Source organism: Mustela lutreola, chromosome 15 (assembly GCF_030435805.1).
Source record: "Mustela lutreola isolate mMusLut2 chromosome 15, mMusLut2.pri, whole genome shotgun sequence".
NCBI classification, from domain to species: domain Eukaryota; kingdom Metazoa; phylum Chordata; class Mammalia; order Carnivora; family Mustelidae; genus Mustela; species Mustela lutreola.
The window spans coordinates 39,725,424-39,747,186 of NC_081304.1; the positions used below are offsets into that span (position 1 = coordinate 39,725,424).

Consider the following 21,763-nt stretch of genomic DNA (forward strand, 5'->3'; position numbering starts at 1 on the left):
AGCTGTGAAAACAGTTTAGGCTAAGTGCCTGCCCTCCTGGCTCTGCTCTTCCAACGGAGATGACAGTTAGTAAGAAAACAAGTCACTTTCCGGTAGTGACAAGTGCTGTGAAGAAAAATATAGTAGGTAGGAGATTGCAGGGTGCAGACAAGGAGCAGGAGGGGAGCCATTATTAAGAAGGGTGATCAGAAAACCTTCTTAAAAGAGGGGACTTTTGAGCAGAGGACTGAATGAAGTGAGGGAGTGAGCCGTGAACGTGTCGGGGTGGGGCGGGGAGAGCACTGCAGGCAGAGAGCAGCCAGTACCAAGGCACCAAGGTGGGAGTGAGCAGCACGGCGTCTCAAGAGCAGCAAGGAGGCTAGTGGGGCTAAAAGTAGAGTGAGGGATAGGGAAAGCAATAGGGAATGAATTTAGGGAGGTCAGCAGGGCGTGGATCCTGCAGAGTCTGTGAGCCAAAGTAAGAATGAAACATGAAGAGAAGGCATCAGAATTTATGATAGGAAGTGATTTATACTTTAAAGAACCTACTGGGGCTGCTGTGTAAAGGGCAAGAGAAGAAATGAGACCAAATAGAAGATTCATAATCCAGATGGTGTAACAGAGCTCATGAAAAGTGGTCAGAGTGAGTGAGATTTTGCAAGTGGAGCCAACAGGGTTTGCCATTAGATGGGATGTATGGTAGGAGAGAAAAACAGAAATTGGAGACGAAGCCTGAGCCGTGGGGAAGGGATGCTCAAGGTGGGGAAGACAATGGGAGGGGCTAACTGGGTGGGGGAGTTGGAGTGTGTTGTTTTGGATGTGTTTTGTCATATTGGACACGCCGCTGGGAATGCCAGGAGACAGTTGTGGATATGCATTGGGAATTTCGGTAAAGGAGAGACTAGAGCTACAAATCCATGGTCATCAGTCTGTTGACAGTATTTAAAGCATAAGATTAGCTGAGATGAACAAGGGTGAACTTAGACAAATATAAAAGAAGAGGTCAAAGAGACTCATTCCTGAGACTCACCAGCATTCGGAGTCAAGCAAGAAAGAACCAACTAGCAAAGGCAGCGGGGCTGCCAGTAAGGCAGTAAGAAAGCCAGGAATCTGGTGTCATAGAGACCAAGCCAAGAAAAAAGTGCTTTAAGAAGAAAACAACTGTAAACCATGTCAAATACTGTCCAAAGCAAAGTAAGTTGAGGACCAGGATTAACCATGGGATTTGCTGACATGAAGGCTAGTGGGACTCTTGACAACACTGGTCTCAGTAAAGTCGTGAAGACGAATGTCTAATTGAATTGGGCTCCAGAGACTATGGATAATGAGAATGTGGAGACGTCGTGTTTAAGCTCTTCTTTCAGGAAGTTTTACTATTAAATGGTTCAGCGGTGTGGATGTCGAAGGTTCCAAGGACAGTGATGGAGCTCTCTCCACACCAGAAAGTTACATGGGAATGTGAGAAGGGCTCCAGATAAGAATTGGTCACGGGGAAAAGAGACTTTCAGAAAGGAGTCTCGGAGCTTGAACTTTCAGTCAAGCTGCACCCACTTTGAGGGACAAATGACAGAGTCTCGCATCATTCTGTATGGGTAACGTCAAAAACTCAAACTGGAAAAACGGCTTCAGTTGGCCAGTGGCAATATCAGTGTGTGTTACCAGGGGAAGGCAGCCATGTGTATACCAGGAGGCTACAGAAGGCAGCATTTGTTACTTTCATGAATTTATTGTGGCCCATGGGTTCAGCTCAGTGAGAGCAGCTCTGCCTCTTAGTGGTGGATTCACGTAATCCCAAATTCACAGGACCAGTGTAGGAACAAAGCCATGTGGGAATTTATTTCCTGGGAAAAATCTGACCATTTTTCCCTGGAGTTTTTTATTTGCATTGGTATTTTTATACTTGCATTGATGACAGGCTATTCCCCCCACTGGAAAACCTGCTTGGGAAGTCACATGGCAATGAGAATGCTAGTTTATTAATTGACAGTGAAAAATATTACCCATAGAATCCAGAGTGCTTAGTTGCTTGGTAAGCATGAAAGTAGAACAAAGGGACTTGGGTAAATCCAACAGTTAAGGGCTATAGACTCAGAGGAATCTGTTTCCCAGTGGGGATGGTCTTACGAAGGACTGTTGACTGAAGCTGTTTGTATATATCTGCATAATAGGGAAGGTCTTGCCAGTGGGATGGGGAAGTCTTGAAATTATTTTGGCTAAAACCATCTTCCTAGATCATGTTGGGATGTGCTTCCTTTACCTTTGGACACTTTTCGATGCTTCTGTGGCTAACCCTTCCCAAATCCCCATCCTTTCTCTGTATATATGAAAAGAAGAATCCTTGCATCTCTGGTTCTGTAGACCTTGAGTATATACTTGCCTGTACGCTTCCATTTGCATGTGTGTGTGCGTGTGTGTAATGGGAAGAGGAAGGGAGGGAGCGGGTGGCCCACCAGATACCCAGACTCTGCTCTTCACTACCTCACTGCTAAGTCAGGTAAATTTTCTTGTCTGTTAAACCTGCTGGGTTTCTGGATAAATAAGCTTCCCCTTTATAAAAGGGCTCTTACAAATGTTTGGAAACTACTTTGTTAATATTATATGCATGACTTACTGGCCCGGAAGTTCATTCTTTTTAGAATGTACGTGTCTAGATTCATTACATATCAATTCTACTATTTAATAATAGTAATAATGAATATCTTATTTCCTTCATTTCCAATCTTCCCCTCTCCCTCTATTTACAAGGTTAAACATGGAAAGAATCTAAATATGGCCAACAGTGAGATAGGTAGAAACTGCATAGACCCAAACAGACTGCAGTCTTCAGTCTTTGGTCTGCATCAGAATTTTCAAAGTGCACACGTTCTACTTTCTGGAAATTCTATTCAGTGAGTATTAGGAAGACATCCAGGCTTCCTCTGCACTAAGGGTTGAGAACCATTGCCTTAATTCTCGCTCAGCCAAAGACTAGAATGGAAAATTTTAAGAAGAAACAAGAGACTTTATGGGGTCATTTTTACTGAGAGGTGCCTCATTGGGAAATCAGGGACTAGGACCAGAAAGGGGATAAAATGAGGTCTCTGAGCCACACGCAGATCACTGGGTTAATTTACCACCACCTTCCGTGGTAGTCGGCACGGCTCGCTTGCAAGGGTGGGGGCTGGGAGTGCTGCTCTATCTCTGTTCACAGACCCCGTCAGTCTTCAACCCACCATTTATCCTGTTTGCCCTCTTGTCACTTACTCCGGCATTTCACAGATTTTATTTTGAGTCTCTGTGTGCAGAAGTTAACTAGGTATTTGGGGGACCGCTTCAATTTCCTCCTTTTTACACCAGGGAGAGAAAAATGGGCAGAATGATGGCAGCGGTAAACACAGTCAGCAGAGAATGTCCTTGCTGACTCCCTTCTCTCTCCTCAGCCCCAACTTAAAAATAAATAGATACATTAAATAAAAAGATTTCTGACAAATAGCGTCGTAGGGTGACAGGTGACAGCGCTGCCTGACCCCCAGAGATGCGGACTCAGGTGTCGTACGCCCGCAACTAGTGTAACATTGTGTGTCAGCTGTACGCAAATAAAAAGAAAGAGAGAAGTTTCCAAGACACAAGCAGCATTTTGAGTTCCAATTCCTCTAAAATCAAAGGCACCCAGAAGGAAACAGGAAGAAAATCAGGAGTCGAGACCACCACATGTCGTCTTTGAAGAGATGTGTCCACAGAGCCAAATGATTTTTCTCAAGTACTTCGCATCAAGCCTGGCCTGAAGTACACTGTGGGAGTCGGAAGGAAACGGTCTCCGTGTCACATCAGTGAACTAGCGTAACCGCCCAAAACGGAGCGCGTAAATTCAGCTGTGGGTCGGGGTTTACGAGAAGACCATGTAGAAACGGTTCTTTCGTGTTCTTGCTTGTCTTGTTCGGAAGAGCTGGCTTTTTGTCCTGTCACCTGTTCTGTGGGAATCTTTTCCCCCATGAGAAGATGCTTTCACACCCGTGTTTCCTGCAGTCCCATTGAGCATTGTGTTTTCCCTGGAGGCTTGTCCTCCTCCTCCTAAGTACCACCCAACTTTTTGTTTTACATATGTATGGTAAGAGCTGTGTTAGCCATTTGAGGGTCCTAGATGTCACTTTAAAGTTTAAAGAATTCTTTTCTCAGTTTGTGTATGTCATCTCTACACCCAACATGGGGCTCGAACTCATGACCTCAACACTAAGAGTCACACGCTCCACTAAGAATTTTTTAAACGTAGGATAGTTTGGACGCATCTTCTCCATCTGTGGTATGCTCTCTCCCACTACACTTTCTCAACCTAATTTTCTAGGCGGAGTCTTTTTCCCAGCTAGGCCTTGTGACCCAGAGCACAGTCCAACAGAATGGTTTCTTGTCAGAGTATTGCAATGTAATGTTCACATCGCTCTCCCTGTGCCTCTCAGTTCCAATCCTGTGCTGAAGGATATGTGGCCCGAAGGCAAACTGAGTATTACGGAGGTGACCAAGCGACCTCTGACTGCTGCCACCTTGTTTAAGAATTCGATGATCGCTTTAGTGGACAACCTTGCATCGAAGGTAACTGTTCTCTTTACCACATATCCATCTTAGGGCCACTTTCGGTGGTCACTGGCACTGCTTGCTGCCATGCACTCCCCCTTGATGCATGTTGCAGAGAATGTAGGTGCAATTTGCCTTTTAGGCAATTGTAATAAATCAAACTGAAGCATGTCTATTTAAAGTGACTGTTCTACTAGAATTTTTTATTCCTGTTTTGTTTTTGTTTTTTTTTTAAACGTGGCTGGGTGAAACAGTTGTTTGTGTCTAAGTAGAAATGCTTCTTGTTAAGGTTGAGCTTTATATGGTTGTCAAAAATACAAAGTCTTAGTGAGACCTTAAAAAAATTTCATATATACGTGTATATATATATAAACTATAAAGTAGAACATGTACCTGGCAAAATGAACTTCAGCCCTGAACAAAAGAAAGGGCATGGCCTAAAAAAAATCTTGAATTAAATAGTAATATGCCATCCATGTATCATGTCTGGATACAAAATGACCAGACAGAGTATTAAGAGGAAGTTTAATATTTAAGTATTGTCCTTAGGCTGTTGTCAACAGTTGAAATAAACTGTTGTATTATTGACAGTTGGTTCTGCTGCTGATTGCTCCTTTCAGGTGTACTACTGTTTGGTAACTTCAGTCTGTTTCTGCCCCCCATGTCCGCCACCCTCCTCCCACTGCCACCCCATCCTGCCACCCTCCTCTCCCACTACTCTCTGCCAAAGAACAGATTTCTACTCTTAACTGCTGCTGCTGACAAGTTTGATAAATGAGGCGGCTTTCCGGGACTCATTATTTTTAGTTCCTTCATTTTTATCTCTCTCTTCTGGTGCTTTTCCTCTGTATTTTATTCTCTGTTGTTATCTTTTTTTTTTTTTTTTTTTAACCAACTTCCTCTCTAAGAATTTAAATCTCTACTGTTCCTGATTACTTCACTATGGATAAATTAGGCAAAGGCACAAGAACACATCTGTTCAGTAGCTTTCTATTTCTTTCTGTCAGGATTCTTTGGCTTCATGTGACAACAAATAAGCCCAGTTTGCTGGCTTGTGGAATCAAACCTCTAGAAAGGCAAGGGCGAGGACACCAGAGCCAAAGAGCAGAACACCATTAGAATCCTCCTCTTGTCTCTAAGCTTCTCTGTGCTTGTCAGTTCCAACGTGCCTCATCCCACAAGAGGGAAGGTGAACCTAGAAGGAGGGCATGTGACACAAGAAACAGAACCGAACACAGAATTTTATAAAACATGTTTATAGAATATATTACAGTTTACAAAATGTATTAGATTTATTTCATTAACTAGGAAAGGACTGCCTTTATTTTCTAAAATTGGTAGTTAAATGTGCATTTTTTAAAAATAAAAATTCTGGAACCATCCCTAATTTCTGTACCAGGAACTGCATTCTAATAAATAATAATAAAAGAGAGACCCCCTCCCCCAAATGAGTGGCTTAAACAGAGAGACATTAATTTCTCTGTCCTGCAGGTAAGTGTCCAGAAGCAGGCATCCCAGGACTGGTATAGCAGCCTTAAGGTTTTTAGGGACCCGGGTGCTTTCTGTCTTTCTCTTCTACCATACGTGTGCTTGGTGTCCATCCTGGCCCAAAATGGCAGCAGGGGCTTCTTCCCTTTCAGAGAGACTTCCTAGGAGTCTCACACAGCATGTCCGCCACGTCTCGTTCACTACACCTGGTTGCCAGGGAAACTGGGAAGTGCATTTTTATCCTGGTCAGTAGTGTACCTAGCCAGAAATAAGTATTCCATTTCCAAAAAAGGTGCTGGATAGGAGGTAGGCAGCTAACCCGGCAGTCTCTGCTGCGGCTTCCCAATTTGTGTGTCTGTGGTGGAGGAGGGGTAAGGGAAAGCAGCCTCTCAGCCCCAGAAAAGGCAGGAAGGTGGAGGGGAGGGGAGCCACGAAGGAGAATGTTACTTTTTAAAAATACAAAATTGTATGATAGAAATAATCTAAATAATTGCTACTCACCATAAATGTAAATAGACTAACAAGACTAGATGGAAAGTGTAGCTATAGGCCTCGTCCAGGAGATTCCTAAACACCACTGTGCAGAACGATGAAAAAGCCCTTCTCCCCAAAGACAATTAAAAGCCATATTAATGTGAGAGAATAGAATTTAAGAAAAAAAGTATTAATACAGGTAAAGAGACTCCTAACAATCCAATAAAAATACCCAAGACAATAAAGCCACTTGGAAATAGGTACCTAATAATATAGCCGTTGTTTGACTACATCCATAGTATTATCCATTATGTTACATGTTACATCCATAATGCTACATATTATGGCCGACATCCATAAAGCAAAAAAAAGAAAAGGACCTGAAAAAAAATTTTTTTAAGGCAAAATGGACAAGTCCACAATCCTTGTGGGAGATTTTTTTTTTTTTTAAGATTTTATTTATTTACTTATTTGACAGAGACACAGAGAGAAAGCACACAAGTAGGCAGAGTGGAAGGCAGAGAGAGAAGCAGGCTCCCTGCCAAGCAAGGAGCCTGATCTGGGACTCGATCCCAGAACCTTCGGATCATGACCTGAGCCGAAGGCAGCAGCTTAACCGACTGAGCCACCCAGGCACCCCCTTATGGGAGATTTTAAGCCAACTGTACTAGAGACTGATATTTGAAGCAGACAAAATCCTTAGTAAGAATGCAAAAGCATTGAAAACCAAATATAAACTTTAGTAAATCAAAAGAACACTGCACCCAGGAAATAGGAAATACATATTCCTTTCAAGTATGTATAGAACATTTCCAAGAATTGACTACATGCTAGATCTCAAAGGAAGTCTTAACCATTTTAACAAACATATACATACATACGGTCTCCATCTTCACAGCAAGTAAAATAAAAAGCAGCATTAGTTTTTTTTTAATATGCTTGGGAACTTGAGATAACCCTAGATAACCTCTCCTAGATAACCCACAGGCTGAAGAGGAAATCACAATGGAAACTATAAAACATCTGGATCTATATGACAAAAGAATTTATTAAAATCTGTAGAATACTGCTGAAGTGGTCCACTTGTTATACCTTTATTTAAAAAAAAAAAAAAAAAGAAAGTAAGTAAATGAGTTAGGGGCACCTGGGTGGTTCAGTTAGTTAAGCATCTACCTTCAACTCAGGTCATGTTCTTAGGGTCCTGGGATCAAGCCCTGCATTGCCTTCCTGCTCGTGGAGAGTCTGCTTCTCCCTCTCCCTCTGCCTGCACTCTCTCTTGCTAACTCTCTCAAATAAATAAAATCTTAAAAAACAAAAAAGTAAATGAGTTAAGTTCACTTCTTCATTCAAGAAGCCAGAAAAAGAATTCCAAAGAAGAAAATCTAAAGAAAGAAAATAATAACATTTAAATAGCAAAAAATAAAATAGGTTAAAAAAAATAGTCAAATAGACAAACCTTTAATGAAACTGATAAGAAGAAACGGCAGTATTATGAATGAAAAAGGGAAGTGACTTCATATATACGAGATTTTAAAAGGCATAGAATATTGTAAACAACTATATGGCAGTGAATTTGAAAAATTAGTTTTCTAGAAAAATATGTTGTCAAAATTAACTCAAGAAGACACAGAAAATCTGAATAAATTAGTCATCTTAAAGAGTCTAAATCACTCATCAGGATTCTGCCTTCTCTCAGCTCTGCCAGAAACCCAAGGCCCAGATGGTTTTGCAGATACATTTTATAAATCCTTCAATAAGCCAATAATCCCTATTATATATAAACTGCTTGGGAGTGTAGTACAAAGAGAGGCCACTACCCAACCCATTTTATGAGATTAATATTACCTTCATAGTAGGTTAATACAAGAAAATAAAATTAGTTCAGTTTCACCTAGGAACATAGGAAGATCTTAAAAATACATATGAGTAGTGCATTTGCTAGGAACATGGTGAAGAAAGTGTCTACTAAAATCGATTGAAAACAACTGAATGTTAGGTGAAACATAAAAATCAATTTATGAATGCAACTATGAACTAATAAGAAAGTAAGGAATATGTAGGCCTAGGAATGAGTGAAGGCCGAAGTTAGGGGAAAAATAATATGCTGTCTCTCTGAGGATTTAGTAAAGTAGGTAACTGTGAGTATAAGTATTCAAGGCTGGGTGCTCCAAGTGAAGCCCAGGCCCTGGCCAAACTAGTGTGTCTAATAAGAGATCCCATGCTCGCACACGCACGTGCACACACCATACACAGGTCTCCGAAGGGCCACATTGTCAGAGGGATACATCTAGAATGAACTAGAAATAATCCTTCATTATTTGAGAGAAAAACTGCTGGTCTTGGTCCTTGGCAGTGAGCCATGGTGGGGGTATGAGAATTTATAATCATAAACCAGTTTTTATGAGGTTTTCAGTCCAAATTCATATTACCTGGGTGATCTAAAAAGCTTGCCCCAACAATTTAGTTTAAAGTGGTCCAAGCCTGGTATTATCCCCAGGTATCTGATAGAAGCAAGAATTAAGAATTCCTACACACATAAATTACGTACCATGTGCAAGAGTCAGATTAAGCAAGATTCAGAGTCATGAAAACTTAGAGTGGAATTGTTAGAAACAGAATATAAGAATGTTTAATATGTTTTAAGAAATCAAAGGCCTAAAAATATGAGAAAGAGCAAGTAACTGGGCAATTGATAGAAATAAAAACTAAAATTAAAAAACAGATAGGTGGGGTACCTGGCTCAGGTCATGATCCCAGGGTTGTGGGATCGAGTCCCGCATCTTGTCGGGCTCCCTGCTTGGCAGGGAGCCTGCTTCCTCCTCTCTCTTTGCCTTCCTTTCTGCCTACTTGTGATCTCTGTCTGTCAAATAAATAAAATCTTAAAAACAAAAACAAAACAGATAGGTTTAGCATCAGTTTATATAAAGCTGAAGAGAATAGAGAAATGAAAGAAAAAATAAAGGAAATTATCCAAGATTCTACTTAGACCAAGAAATTAAATAAAAAGAGATAATATTAAGAGACATAAGGATAAATGAAAAGATCTAATGCATATCTAATCAGGTACCCAAGGAAAGGAGAGGATGGACAGAGCAATATTGGAAAATATATTGCTGAGAATTTCACCAGTAATGAAAGATAACACTTTGTGGAATCAGAAAGTCTAGTATATCCCAAGCTGGAAAAATTACAAGAAATCTGCATTTAATAACATTGTGAAATCCCGGAACATCAAAGACCAAGAAAATGCATTAAAAGCAGATTTTCTTAAAAGAATAAGAGGCTGAGAAAAAAGAACTGTAAACCAAAATTCTGTCCCAAGAGTATATGTTTTTCAAGAACAGAGACAGTAGGGGCACCTGGGTGGCTCAGTCAGTTAAGCATCTGACTCTTGATCTCAGCTCAGGTCTTGGTCTCAGGATTGTGAGTTCGACCCCTGCATTGGGCTCTGTGCTGGGTGTGGAGCCTACTTAAGGAAACAAAGATACAATAAAGAATTTTTCTGAAAAGAAAAAAGAATTAAAAGCACCCTAGAGGAATTCTAAAGGATATATGCATCAGGCCAGAGGAAGAGTATATAAAATGAAAGCCTGAAATGCAAAAAAACAGGGCAAAGAAAGTGGTAAAGGTAGATGCATATATATAAACTGGAAAATAACATTTTATTGGTAAAAATACAGATTAGAATTAAATAGCACAACAATAGCATACAACTGGAAGGGTGGGTGATTATAATTTGCGTATTTAAGATCCTTGGTTGTTCAGGAAAATAAAAATATTGCTTAGCTTATAACCCTGATGTTGACACACAATTGCAGACTAAATGTCCTCTAGGAGTCACGAAAAGAATAGAAGTAAGGTTGTAACTTCTAAACTAGTTGGGGTGGGTTGGAGGAGGCGAGGCAGAGTCAGAATGAGAAGCAAATAATCCGTTCTAAAAAACATCGAAGGAGGAGACAAAAGACATAGGAAAGCCAAGACGAATTAAGAGGGTAGAAAGAAACCCAAGCATTCTAGTGTTACATTGAATGTAAAAGATGGATGAGAATTGTCAAATCAAACCAAAGAATCCAGAAGAGTTGAAAGTTTAAGTTCAAAAAGATGTATCAGACAAATTCCAACAATCTTGGACCACCTCAATCCAAGTTCAGGACCTGGAGTGGCTTAGCAATGGGCCAGATTGTTTTCCATTGCCTTTTGATTCCCAGGGTTAGCTCCTCAGGATTGCAGACCATTGACCCTTCTCTATGGCCTTGAGTCCAGCCTACAGCCCCCTGGCCCCATAAGGTTCTCTGTCCAGATGAAAGCAGCCCTGAAGGCTGGCCTCACCCCCTTTGGGTTTTAGTCTTATTCTTATCTCAGTTATCTTATTAGTTCTTCGATGCATTTAAGATTCTTCCCCACCACATGTCTGTCTAGTGCTTCCCCTAGTGACATTATCAGGAAGGTTGATGGCATGGCTTAGTCCTGCACCACCAGGAGTAGAAGTCTTGACTCCTCACCTGCTTTCAGAGTCTACACAGTGTGTTAATGCATGCCTTGTCTCTCCCCCTAGATTCTCGATCTTTTAAATACAGGGAGTGAGTTCTTCTAATTTTATATACCCCTTTATATCTAATAACACACACCCTAAGCAGATGGTCAGTGAATTATTAAATGAACTTGAATCTGTCCTGTGATTCTGTTTGGCAGTGTTCAAAGCAAGTTAAATGGGTGAATGTCTAAATACAGTGTCTTTTGGCTACTACATATGCCAGTTGGTATACTTTCACAAATAATGTTTTCCATAAAATATAGAGAGAAACAGGTTAAAACATGCAAGAGAATGAGATCAGTATTAACTTTCACAGTTTAACCTTTATAAGACACTTGAATTTGTCAAATTTAGGATTTCTTAGGCTGAGTCAGTCTAGATATTTATAAATGAGAGAGGAGGTGGCATTTATAAATTGAGGCAGAATGCTGATTAAATATAGAGAAAGTATTTCCACTGGATTCCTTAACTAAAGATTTTATACTACTAAACAGGTTGGAAGGGCATTTCCCCAACCCTTAGTTGGTCGTGAGTGTCTAATCCAGTGTTCACACTTCATGTGCAAATCAGTTAATATTGGTAAAATTCCACTAAGCTGGTTTCTGTTGAGTGAAGTTACTTATACTAGTCAAATGATACCTTATACAAAGCTTGCTTTGCCCACATAATTGTATGAGTTACTGAGTTCTAAATATCTCTAAATTTACACTATAATTTTCTATTTGACCCAAAGATCATTTAGAAATATATTTCTTAATTTCCAAATTTAAATTTTTAAAATTATCTTTTTGCTCTTGATATCTAGCTTAATCTCATTTGTTTAGGGGATATATTCTATGTGATTTCAGTCCTTAGAAATTTGTTCAAGTTTTCTTATCTATATGCTTTGTTTATATATATATATATATATATATATATAAATAATTTGCTTTATACTCTATACACATCTATCAGGTTAAGTCTGCTACTTATATCATTACCCGATTTTTCTGCATTCTTACTAATGTCTTTGTTTTGTCAATGCCAAAATGTGACAAAATCTGATTCTGAATTTGTCTACTTTTCCTTGTTGTACCTTCTGTTTTTGGCTCTACATAGTCTAAGAATTTATTTAGGCTTATTTCAAGTTAGAACTATTATTTCTTCCTTGTGTTTGAGTTATCTCTCATTATGATATGCCTTGCTATTTCTGTAGTGTTTGTTGCCTTAAAGCCAGCTTTGCATGAATAAAATAGTTACACCACCTTCTTTGTGGCCAGGGTTTGCATGGTAGATCTTTTTCCACCCTTGGACTTTCAGCCTTTCCATATCCTTATGTTTCAAGTATGTGCCTATTAAGCAGTGTATAGTAAGATCTGTTTTTTTATGTAAGCTGACGATCTTTGTCTTTTGAATACATCGTTTAGTTCATTACTCTACATTACTTTTAATGTAGTTTCTATATGTTGCATTTAAATCAACTGTCTCATTAGTGCTTTCTCTTTGAGGTTGTTTATTTTTTTCTTTCCTTTGTAACCTTCTTTTCAATTGGTCATTGTGGGCAAAAGGTAAACAAAATTCTGTTTCTTCTGCTTGACAATATTAAACCTCCATTAAATTTCTACCTCTGTTCCTAGAATTAACACAGTAAGATGCCTATCAACAATATTACTATACAGCACTGCTTATGATAAAAATTACCCCTTTTTGTAAGTTACATCTCTGCTGGGAGAATAAGAATTGTCTGATGGGGATGACATACTTGGTCTTCCCTGAGTATAGGGACTCATGTAGTAAGCATGTCCCTTTGAGGACCCTGGATGCTATGTCTTCAGACCTATTTTAAGGGATATTGGGTACTATGGAGCATGAGGCTTTTAAACCAAGGGCACTTTCCATACCCTCTCAATGTGGATCTTATCTCTTTGCCCCTAAGCTGTCACCTGACTGTTGTGTGGACAGCTGCAAGGGCTATGACACTTCCCTTGGCAAGCCATGTCTTTGTCCTGAGTAGACATGTGCCAGGTGTGGCCTATGAATCTTTTGAGGCAGAATGTAACCCTCCCCTCTGACCCCTGACACTCAGTGTTGCAATTATTTTTTATTATTCCCTTTGTTATTTTGGAAGATTTATATCATAATATTGTTTTGGTGGTTATTTGATCATAATTCCATTCTTAAATATAAAAAATCTAATATTATTTGGTACTTTTACCTCCTTGGAAAATGGAAGGTCCATAAAACATTTTTATTGCTGGGGGGGATGGGGCATAAGATGTTACAATTCCATTTGCCTTCCTCTCAATTTCTATGCTGTTTTGGTCATGTATTTTAATTGTGTGTGTGTGTGTGTGTGTGTGTGTGTGTGTGTGTTTAGCCAGCAAAATGATGACATCATTATCATTGTAGTTACTACTTCGCAGAGTCAGTATCTGTTTAGATCTACTCATTTATCGCTTCTTTTTTCCTCTGTCTGTATCACTGACCTTGCTCTGGGATCATTTTGCTTATGCCTGAATTTCATCCTGTCATATTCAAGGTCTGTTGTTCACAGAGTCTGTGGCTTTATTTACCTGAAAATATTGTGTACAGTTTTCATTCGTGAAGAATATTTTTGCTGGGTGTAAGATTCTACATTGGCAGTTCTTTCCGCACTTCAAAGATAATACTCCTTTGTCTTCTGGTTTCCAGTGTTTCTTGTGAGAAATCAGCCATCAATCCATGTGTTTCTCCTGAGGTAATGGATCTTTTCTTCTCTGGCTGCTTTTCTTTGGTATTCAGAAGTTTTACTGCAACATTCCTAAGTGTAGTTTTTTGTGTTTTTTTAATCCTGCTCATAATTTGTGGGACTTTTCCATTTGTCACAGTTTGATTGTTTTTCATCAGTTTTACCAAGTTCTTGGCTATTCACTCTTCAAATACTGCTTCTGTCCCTTCTGTCTCCCTCCTTTGGGACTTGAGCTACTCAGACCATCTCGCCGAATCTGCTGTGCCTCTTAACTTCTTCATTTCTGCATTTTTGTCTCTCTGCTTTGTTCTGGGAAATTTCTTCCCAGGAATACCTTCGAAGACGGATCCATTGACTTCTCGATTTCCATCACAGTGTTTTTCAGTCCTAGGTTATGCATTTGGTTCAGTTCATTTTTATAGTTTCTGGTTCTAAAAAAAATTCTCAATATTGCCTTTTGTCGTCTTGAGCACAGTAACCAGTTATTTTATTACCTCTGTCTGATAATTCCAATTATCTGGATCCCTGCAGTCTGTTTATTTGGTATGTTTTTGCTGTTTCTAATCCTCATTATCTTGGTTCCTTATGTGTCTGGTTAATTTTTATTTTGCTCCCAAATTATATTGGCAAAATTATTTCTAGAAATAACTAGAAACCCAAGTTTATGTCATCTTTCTCTGGTAAAGATTTACCTCAGGCCCTTTTGGGCAGCTAAGAGCACTAGTATTTCAAATAAGCTATTCCAGTTTCAAGTCCCCGTGAGGGCCTGCCTGCTTCTGACTCACACTCATTGCTAGTGGTATCCCAGCCCAAAGTGAGAAGGGTTTGTTTACCCATGACCTTCTTTTCAGGCCCTACTCTCTGATCTCTTTCCTACTAGCCCTATGAGGCTATTAAAACTACTCAGACCCCATCTGCTTTCTTCAGAGTTGGCAGATTCTCCTGGGGAAAAGGAGACATCAAACCTGGAAACCTCCATTGCATCCTCCTCCTCCTAGATTATGGTCCCATCATTTAATTCTCCACTGTCTTTAAGCAGGTGTTTTTTGTGTATTTTAATTGCCTGTCCTAGCTGTCCCCAGCATAAGTGCTTGTTTAAATTACCTAGTCCATCATTACTAAAGTGGAAGTCCTAATACTCTCTTTTCATAAATTAGGTTATTAGGTCCAGAGAGACTTTAACAGAGTTAGCTAAGAGCAGAGACAACAAATGCTCAAGTATCCTGATTCTGTGTGATGCTAATTCTGTTACACCACTGCCAAGTGTACAGATAGATCTAATAGCATTTTGGTATTTGCTGTGCTCAGTGACACTTCTCGCAGTTTATTTGTCAAGCAGTAAAGATCTCATATTCCAGGAAACTCGCAGAAAATCCTCAAGTATACAGTACATCCTCCCTGCCTTCCCCATCCCATTAGGTTTGTTTTAGATTTATTTAAACTTTTTTAAAAAGTGAGCCACAATCTCCCCATATAAATCTTCCATCTGAAAACCATTAGATTCATGAGCAAGTGGTTACCTATCACTATTTTCTAAAGTAAGATTCTGCTTGTACTTTATAATAATAGCACATCTCTGCTTAATACCTAAGCCAGGGATTAGTGTTTCAGAAGAAGAAAGAAGTATCAGTTGTCTACTAATACATAACATGTCACCCTAAAATGTAGTGCCTAGAACAACAGCAATTTATTGTGTGTCTCATGATTTGATGGGTTGACCAGCCAGTTCTGCTGGTCTCACTGGGGCACACCAAATGGACAGGTGTAGTCAGCCGAGACTGGATGGTCTAAATGCCATGACTGGCTGAATGACTGGAGAACTTGGCCTCTTTCTTCTTTTAGTTTTTAGTCCTGGGTTTCTTCACATGATGGAAGAAGTGTTCTAAAAGTTCACAGCACCTCAAGGCTGAGTCTCCACGAGTAACCCAGTATCACTTCCACCATATTCTTTTGGTTAAGACAAGTCACAGGGCCAGCCCTGATCCCAGGAGTAGGGTGGAAAATTCACCTCTTGCTGGGAGGTGAAGCAAAATATCATGGTCCTGTCTTTAAAGCTGCTCCACTGTGATGAAAAAAGGCAGGTGTGGTAGGCAGAATAATGGCCTCTGCATTTCAATACCAGTTCTCAGACACTGATGGACAGAGTGTCCTACAATTCAGATCAGTTCTAATACTAACTACCTAGAACAGCCAGATGAAGAGATGTACCCAGTAACAAGATCAGGCAGGTCTGGACATTTGGAGACCAAGAGCTTCTCTTTCCAAAGAGATGGGTTATATCACACCACCACCCCCGCCCAGTACACTGATATGTTCATCAACCAGAAAGCTCTTTGGAGCCACGGTATCTGAGTTGTTTTTTGTTTTGTTTTGTTTTTAAATAAGGGTTTTAATTACATAAGCATGATTGGTTAAATCATTAGCCCATGATTGGACTCAACTTCCAGCCTTCCCTCCGTGGAGTTTAGGCTGCTAAAAGTCCCATCTCTAATCCTGTAAAGGGTTTTTGTAATGTTCACCCCCCATCCTAAATTTGTGTGGGAACTGGGCAGGAGTTACTACATTAGTATAACCAAGACAGTCTTACCACTGAAGAAATTTCAGAGGTTTTAGAAGTTCTATCTAGGGACCTGTGACAAAGTCCAGATGGAGAGAGAGAGATTTTATTTTATTATTATTATTATTATTATTATTATTATTATTCTACAGCCTCCTAAGGTTGTCCATGCCCTAATCCCCAGAACTTGTAACCATGTTATGTGCATGGCAAGGTAGAATGAAGTTAAGTTTACTGATTTCTGAATTTAAAGAGATTATCCTGCATTATCCAGGTAGGGCCTTTGTAAATTTAAGAGTCCTTCAAAGGAAAAGAGGAATGCAGAAGAGTCAGAACCAGGGAGACAGTATCATCTGAAAGACTTACCAGGCCATTACTGGCGTTCAAGATGGGAGGAGACCACAGGCCAAGAAATGTGGGCAGCTTCTAGGAGCTGGAAAAGATAAGAAAGTGGGTTCTCCTTAAGAGTCTCTAGACGATCAGAGCCCTGCTGACACCTGCATTTTTAGCCCAGTGAGACCCATCTCAAACTGCGGACCTCCAGAGTTCTGTGGTTTAAGCCAAAATAAATTTGTGGTGTTATAGAAGACTCCTCTGTGCTTCAGAGCCCAAGTATAACACAAAGACCGAGTTTGGGATAAAGAGGAGAGAGAGCTTTCTTGCTTCACGGGGCAAAGGTGGCTGCACAAGCCATGGCCTTCAAAAACCGCAAGCCCTTAGGGAGGAGGGGCCTGGAGTGGTTTATAGGGAAATAGAGGATCCAGCGGGTTTTGACCGGAACTGTGTAGGCGCTACCAGCCTCCTGCATCACGTCTTTAGGGTGGTACCGGTTCCTGAAACAAAAGCCTAAGAGGAGTGGAGGGGAGCTTTATGGAAGAGAGGAAAAAGAGTACTGCTAAATTGAGCTTGGCTGAAGCATTAGTGCAGCCATTTTGATTTTTGTTCAACTTTGTGCTCTTAAGCGGTTTCTGTGGTAATCCACTGTGGCAGCAATAGGAAACGAACACAGCAGGGTCTAGAAAAAGGGAAAAAGTGGCATTTTTTCCATCACAGAAAGCAGCATGATAAATCTGTCCTTGGAGCTTCCTGTGTAGATGTTGAAAACTCACTCTGTTCAGAATGCAGGTAACTTCACATTCTTTAAATCTCTCCTACTTCTTAAATTATTTACTACTTCTTTTTACCACCAGCCCTCATTAGAGCTCAAAATGGCCTCATTATCTACAGAGGACTCTGTCTCTTAATTAAAGGGCATCTGTGGGTCTGATAGGTAATAGATGAGAGAAGGGACAGTAACTCTTTGCTCAGGTAAGTAGGATTCATTTGACCTCCTTGTTTTCTCCAGTGAGAATGTGTTACCTTCAGCAAACCAGGATCCATCTTACACAGGCACAGTTTTATATTTAAAAGGAATTGTGATCTAATACATGGTATAAAACTTAATTGGCCCCGAGGGAGGGATTTCTTGGTAGGCTCTTGCTTTGAGTCAGTGACACCTACAGGATGTTTTGTGACTTCTCTACTTGTAAATTTTAATCTCTTTTTCAAAAGCACAAAATAATGTGATGATGATGGTGATGGTGATGGCGGTGGTGGCCATGATGGTGGTGGTGGCCATGATGGTGGCTGACACTTATGGAGCACTTACTGTGTGCCAGGGCTGTGCTTACATTTTATATTCTTCATTGCAGGTCATCTATTATCATGGCTCCTGCCTCTTTCTACTAAATTACTCTTTCCATTCCTTTTTAACCATCTTTCCATAAATACACATAAACTCAATGTTTATACATCTCAATTATTTGCTCCTTGGTTTTATCCCCTTTCTGCAGTTCCTATGAATTCTAAAATCTAATAAATCAAAATTTTAGCTAGATGCACAAGCACTCCCAATCTTGAAGGGAAAGGAAGAATAACTACTTTATCCACAAGTATATGTCTGAGAAATTAGAGGCACTGAGCTTAATTTGACACAATTAACACTAATTACATGTTAGAGTCCTTAGTTTGGGATTTTTCTCCAGTGAAACTTACCATTTACTGATTTATTTCTTTAGGAGCCGTATTATGTACGTTGCATCAAACCCAATGACAAGAAATCCCCACAGATATTTGATGATGAGCGCTGTAGGCACCAAGTAGAGTATCTTGGACTACTGGAGAACGTGAGGGTGCGGCGAGCAGGGTTTGCCTTCCGGCAAACGTACGAGAAGTTTCTTCACAGGTGAGAACAGACTAAAGAACCCTGTCAAACATGGACAAATCTGGAGTCCTCCCCATGCAGGACAGTGCATCAGCCCATACTAAATAGTCCCAGTATTTCTCGAACGAGTAAGAGTTGAGGGAACGCCAACTATGAAAAACTCACTCAGCAGAAGAATCTCCCTGAGTTTATGATTTATGAACGATGAGAAAAGATTTATTCTGGGGGGTGGGGGAGAGAATGTGGGCGTTGTAGTTTGGTAAAAAGAACTTGCTTCAGAATCATATCTGGGTTGGAATCCTGAGTATGCCACTCATTTTCTGTGTGAACTTGGGCTAGAACTTTAACATCCTTGACTCTGTTTCTCCATCTGTAAATGAGTTTAATAACACTATCTCATAATGCTGTTTTGGGGAGGATTAAATTAACCTAAGGAGAATAGTTAGGTGCGTGGTACTTAACAGATGTTCAGTTAGTGCTGCTTATCCTTACCAATATTAGTCATTATCATAATGACAAAATATTAAGCAGTTAATCATGGAGACCATGCAGTTGGTCTACCTGGTTTGAATCCTGGCTTTGCCATTTCTTGGCTTTTTGACCATGGGCAAATTACGTTATCTTTCCATGCCTCTGTTTCCTCATGTGTTAAAAAGGGGGGTAATAATAGTAACTATTTTTTAGGGTTGCTGGAGAATTAAATGAGATTCATTGTGTGTATGTGTGTGTGTGTGTGTGTATTTATGTATCTATGTATATGTATTATGTATCTACATATGTATCTATATATGTATGTATATATGTATGTATATATATATGCATGTATCTATCTATCTATATATATGTACCTTAAGCAGTTAGAATGGAACCTAGCATATAGAAGTCATTCAACATATGTAAGCTCTCATTGCTGCTGTTATTTATTGTTGGTAATGATAATGATAGTTGACAACTGGGACTCAAAGTCCCTTTAAGTTCCATCTGTTCATTAATCTAAAAATATTTATTGAACATTTCCTGGGTTCTAGACTACAGATTCCACAGAGTAAGAATAAATAGGTAAAATATTAGATGCTCGGAAGACTGTCTAAGGAGATCATGGTGGCAGGAGGAGCTAGCCACATGACCATCAGCGGGAATAGCAGGTGGGGCAGAGGAACAGTGAGCAGAGGCTCTGTTGTGGTAGTGAGCCTGGTGTGTTAGGTAGCGAGCATAGCCGTGTGGTTGGAGGCTGCTCGGTGACAGGGCAGGGGTGTGAGATGAGATCAGAGAGCTGGACAGGGGCCAGATCATGTTGAGTTTTATAATCCAGACTAAACAGTTTAGATTCAGGCTAAATCTGGCAGGAACCCGTTGGTGGGTTTTAAGCGGGGAGCAACGTCATCTTATGGCTATCTGAGAAGATGCTGTGGCTGCTGTGTGAGTAGGAAGCAAGGAGACATTTAGGGATGTTACTGCGGGATCCTGGGAGAGGGGGCTTCGAACAAGAGAAAATTGTAGATGCAAGGGTAGCAGATGGATTTGGGATACGTTTCAGGGGAAGGTTGAGCAGGCTTGCTCATGGGTTGACTAGATAAGAGAGGAACAGAGAGAGGAGTAAAGGATCACAACTCGACTTTAGCATGGGTAAGCGTAGATCATCTGCCGAGATAAGATTGGGTAAGAGAGGCTGGAGGAAGAGGTCATGGAACAGGAGCAAGGATGGAGTCAAGATTTGTCTCTTCACTTCTAGGGTTGAAATGGCTACTAAAAATCTAGGTAGAAATGTTAAGTGAGCTATTAAATACACATATCGGGAGTTCCAGAAAGTAGTGCAGGTTGGAGATAGAGATGCTGAAGTCATTAGTCTAGAGATGACATAGAGAGTCTTAGAACTTTCTATAGAGAAGACAAGGAGGCCCATTCAAGCCCTGAGGTTTGTGTTCTGACATGAAGGAACCACCAAAGAGAAGAAAAGGAGCCGCCAATGAGACAGAGGAGATATCAGAAGAAGGTTATGTCACTACCATATCCCACATTGCTGTGCAGTCGAGTAGTCAAGTAAGACACAGGTAGAAGCTCCAGCATTTGATCTGGCAACGTAGAGGCCAAGGGAGAAAAGTCTGGGCAGAGCCCGATTTGAACAGGTTGGGAAGCGAAGTGAGAAGTTGGCTGCCTGTAGACAACTCAAGAATTTGTGCTGTGAATGAGGACAGGGAAGAATGGGAGCAGGAGTGGAATGTGAGGTCAGGAGACACTAGGAAACATACAGAGGGAGAACCCAGAAACACAGGACTGAGGGAGGTCCTTGTCATCATCATAATATCCTTGAGAAGGCAAGGCTCAGAATCCCACGCATAGGTGGGGGGTTTGTCAGTGTCAGGTAGGAGCTGGGACGCCCCCCCCCCACAGCAACAGGACAAGAGGCAGAGAATATGAATACATCACAGAAAGGCTCAGAGGTCAGCAGATGGCAAAGATGATGTTCCAATCTGATTGCTTCTGTTTTCTTAACCAAGCATGAGGCAAGGCCAAAACAGGGGAGTGGAGATAGGGAGAGGTGCTGTGGAGGTTTGAGGATAAGTGGCAATACTCATTTTTGGAGAGTGGGAAAGCAAAGATTTGTATGGTAGGATTGCCCGTCATGAAGATCCAAGTGTCCTTGTGAGATCTGAGCTTAGCCATGGACAGTGAGACCATCAGCATTATTAGTTTTCTCTGCCAGTGTTCAGCTACTTTTGCACAGCAGTGAAAAGGATTGCACTAAATGGAGATTCTCAGAATGAATAAAGTGCAGTAGCCTTGAAAATTTGAACCTCATTTTACACTAATCAAAAGGTTATGCTCAAAACTGGCCATTTTCCTTATTGAAATCACACTGTTCTTTAGATTTGGTTTTTCATTTGCTTACTGAGGCTGTAGAGTTGGAATGTTTTCATAAGTAGAGATGTTTTTCTTCTGAGTCTCATTTTCAAACAGTGTCAAATTATGTTAGAAGGATTGCTAGTCCATTGTTATTACACTTAGATTTCTAGCAACTGCTCGGTCACAGAATTTGGTTTTTTGTTATCACCCATAAAAAAAAATCAGACATTAAATATTGGAATGAGCTGGGTGGGACTGGGTAACTCTACAATGAGGCTGAACAGAAAATATTTTATCATGAGACAGGGAAAGCCATGGCAAGTAGCTGGGGTAAGAGAATAGTAAGCAAGCCTGACGTGGAGGAGACAAGGAATTAAGGAATTTTGCAAGTGCATCCACATCTTTTACATTCAACTCAGGAGGTTTTTT

General features: G+C 40.4%; 1 protein-coding gene across 3 annotated transcripts in view; it reads left to right on the top strand.

Moving 5' to 3' along the window:
• Positions 1-21,763, top strand: part of MYO1D (myosin ID) — a 343,759-nt gene that overhangs the window by 122,987 nt on the left and 199,009 nt on the right. For all 3 annotated transcript variants that reach the window (XM_059147262.1, XM_059147261.1, XM_059147263.1), the window contains 2 exons: positions 4,413-4,545; positions 18,345-18,511. In XM_059147262.1, coding sequence (XP_059003245.1) covers positions 4,413-4,545; positions 18,345-18,511 — 300 coding nt within the window. The remainder of the gene's footprint in view (positions 1-4,412; positions 4,546-18,344; positions 18,512-21,763) is intronic.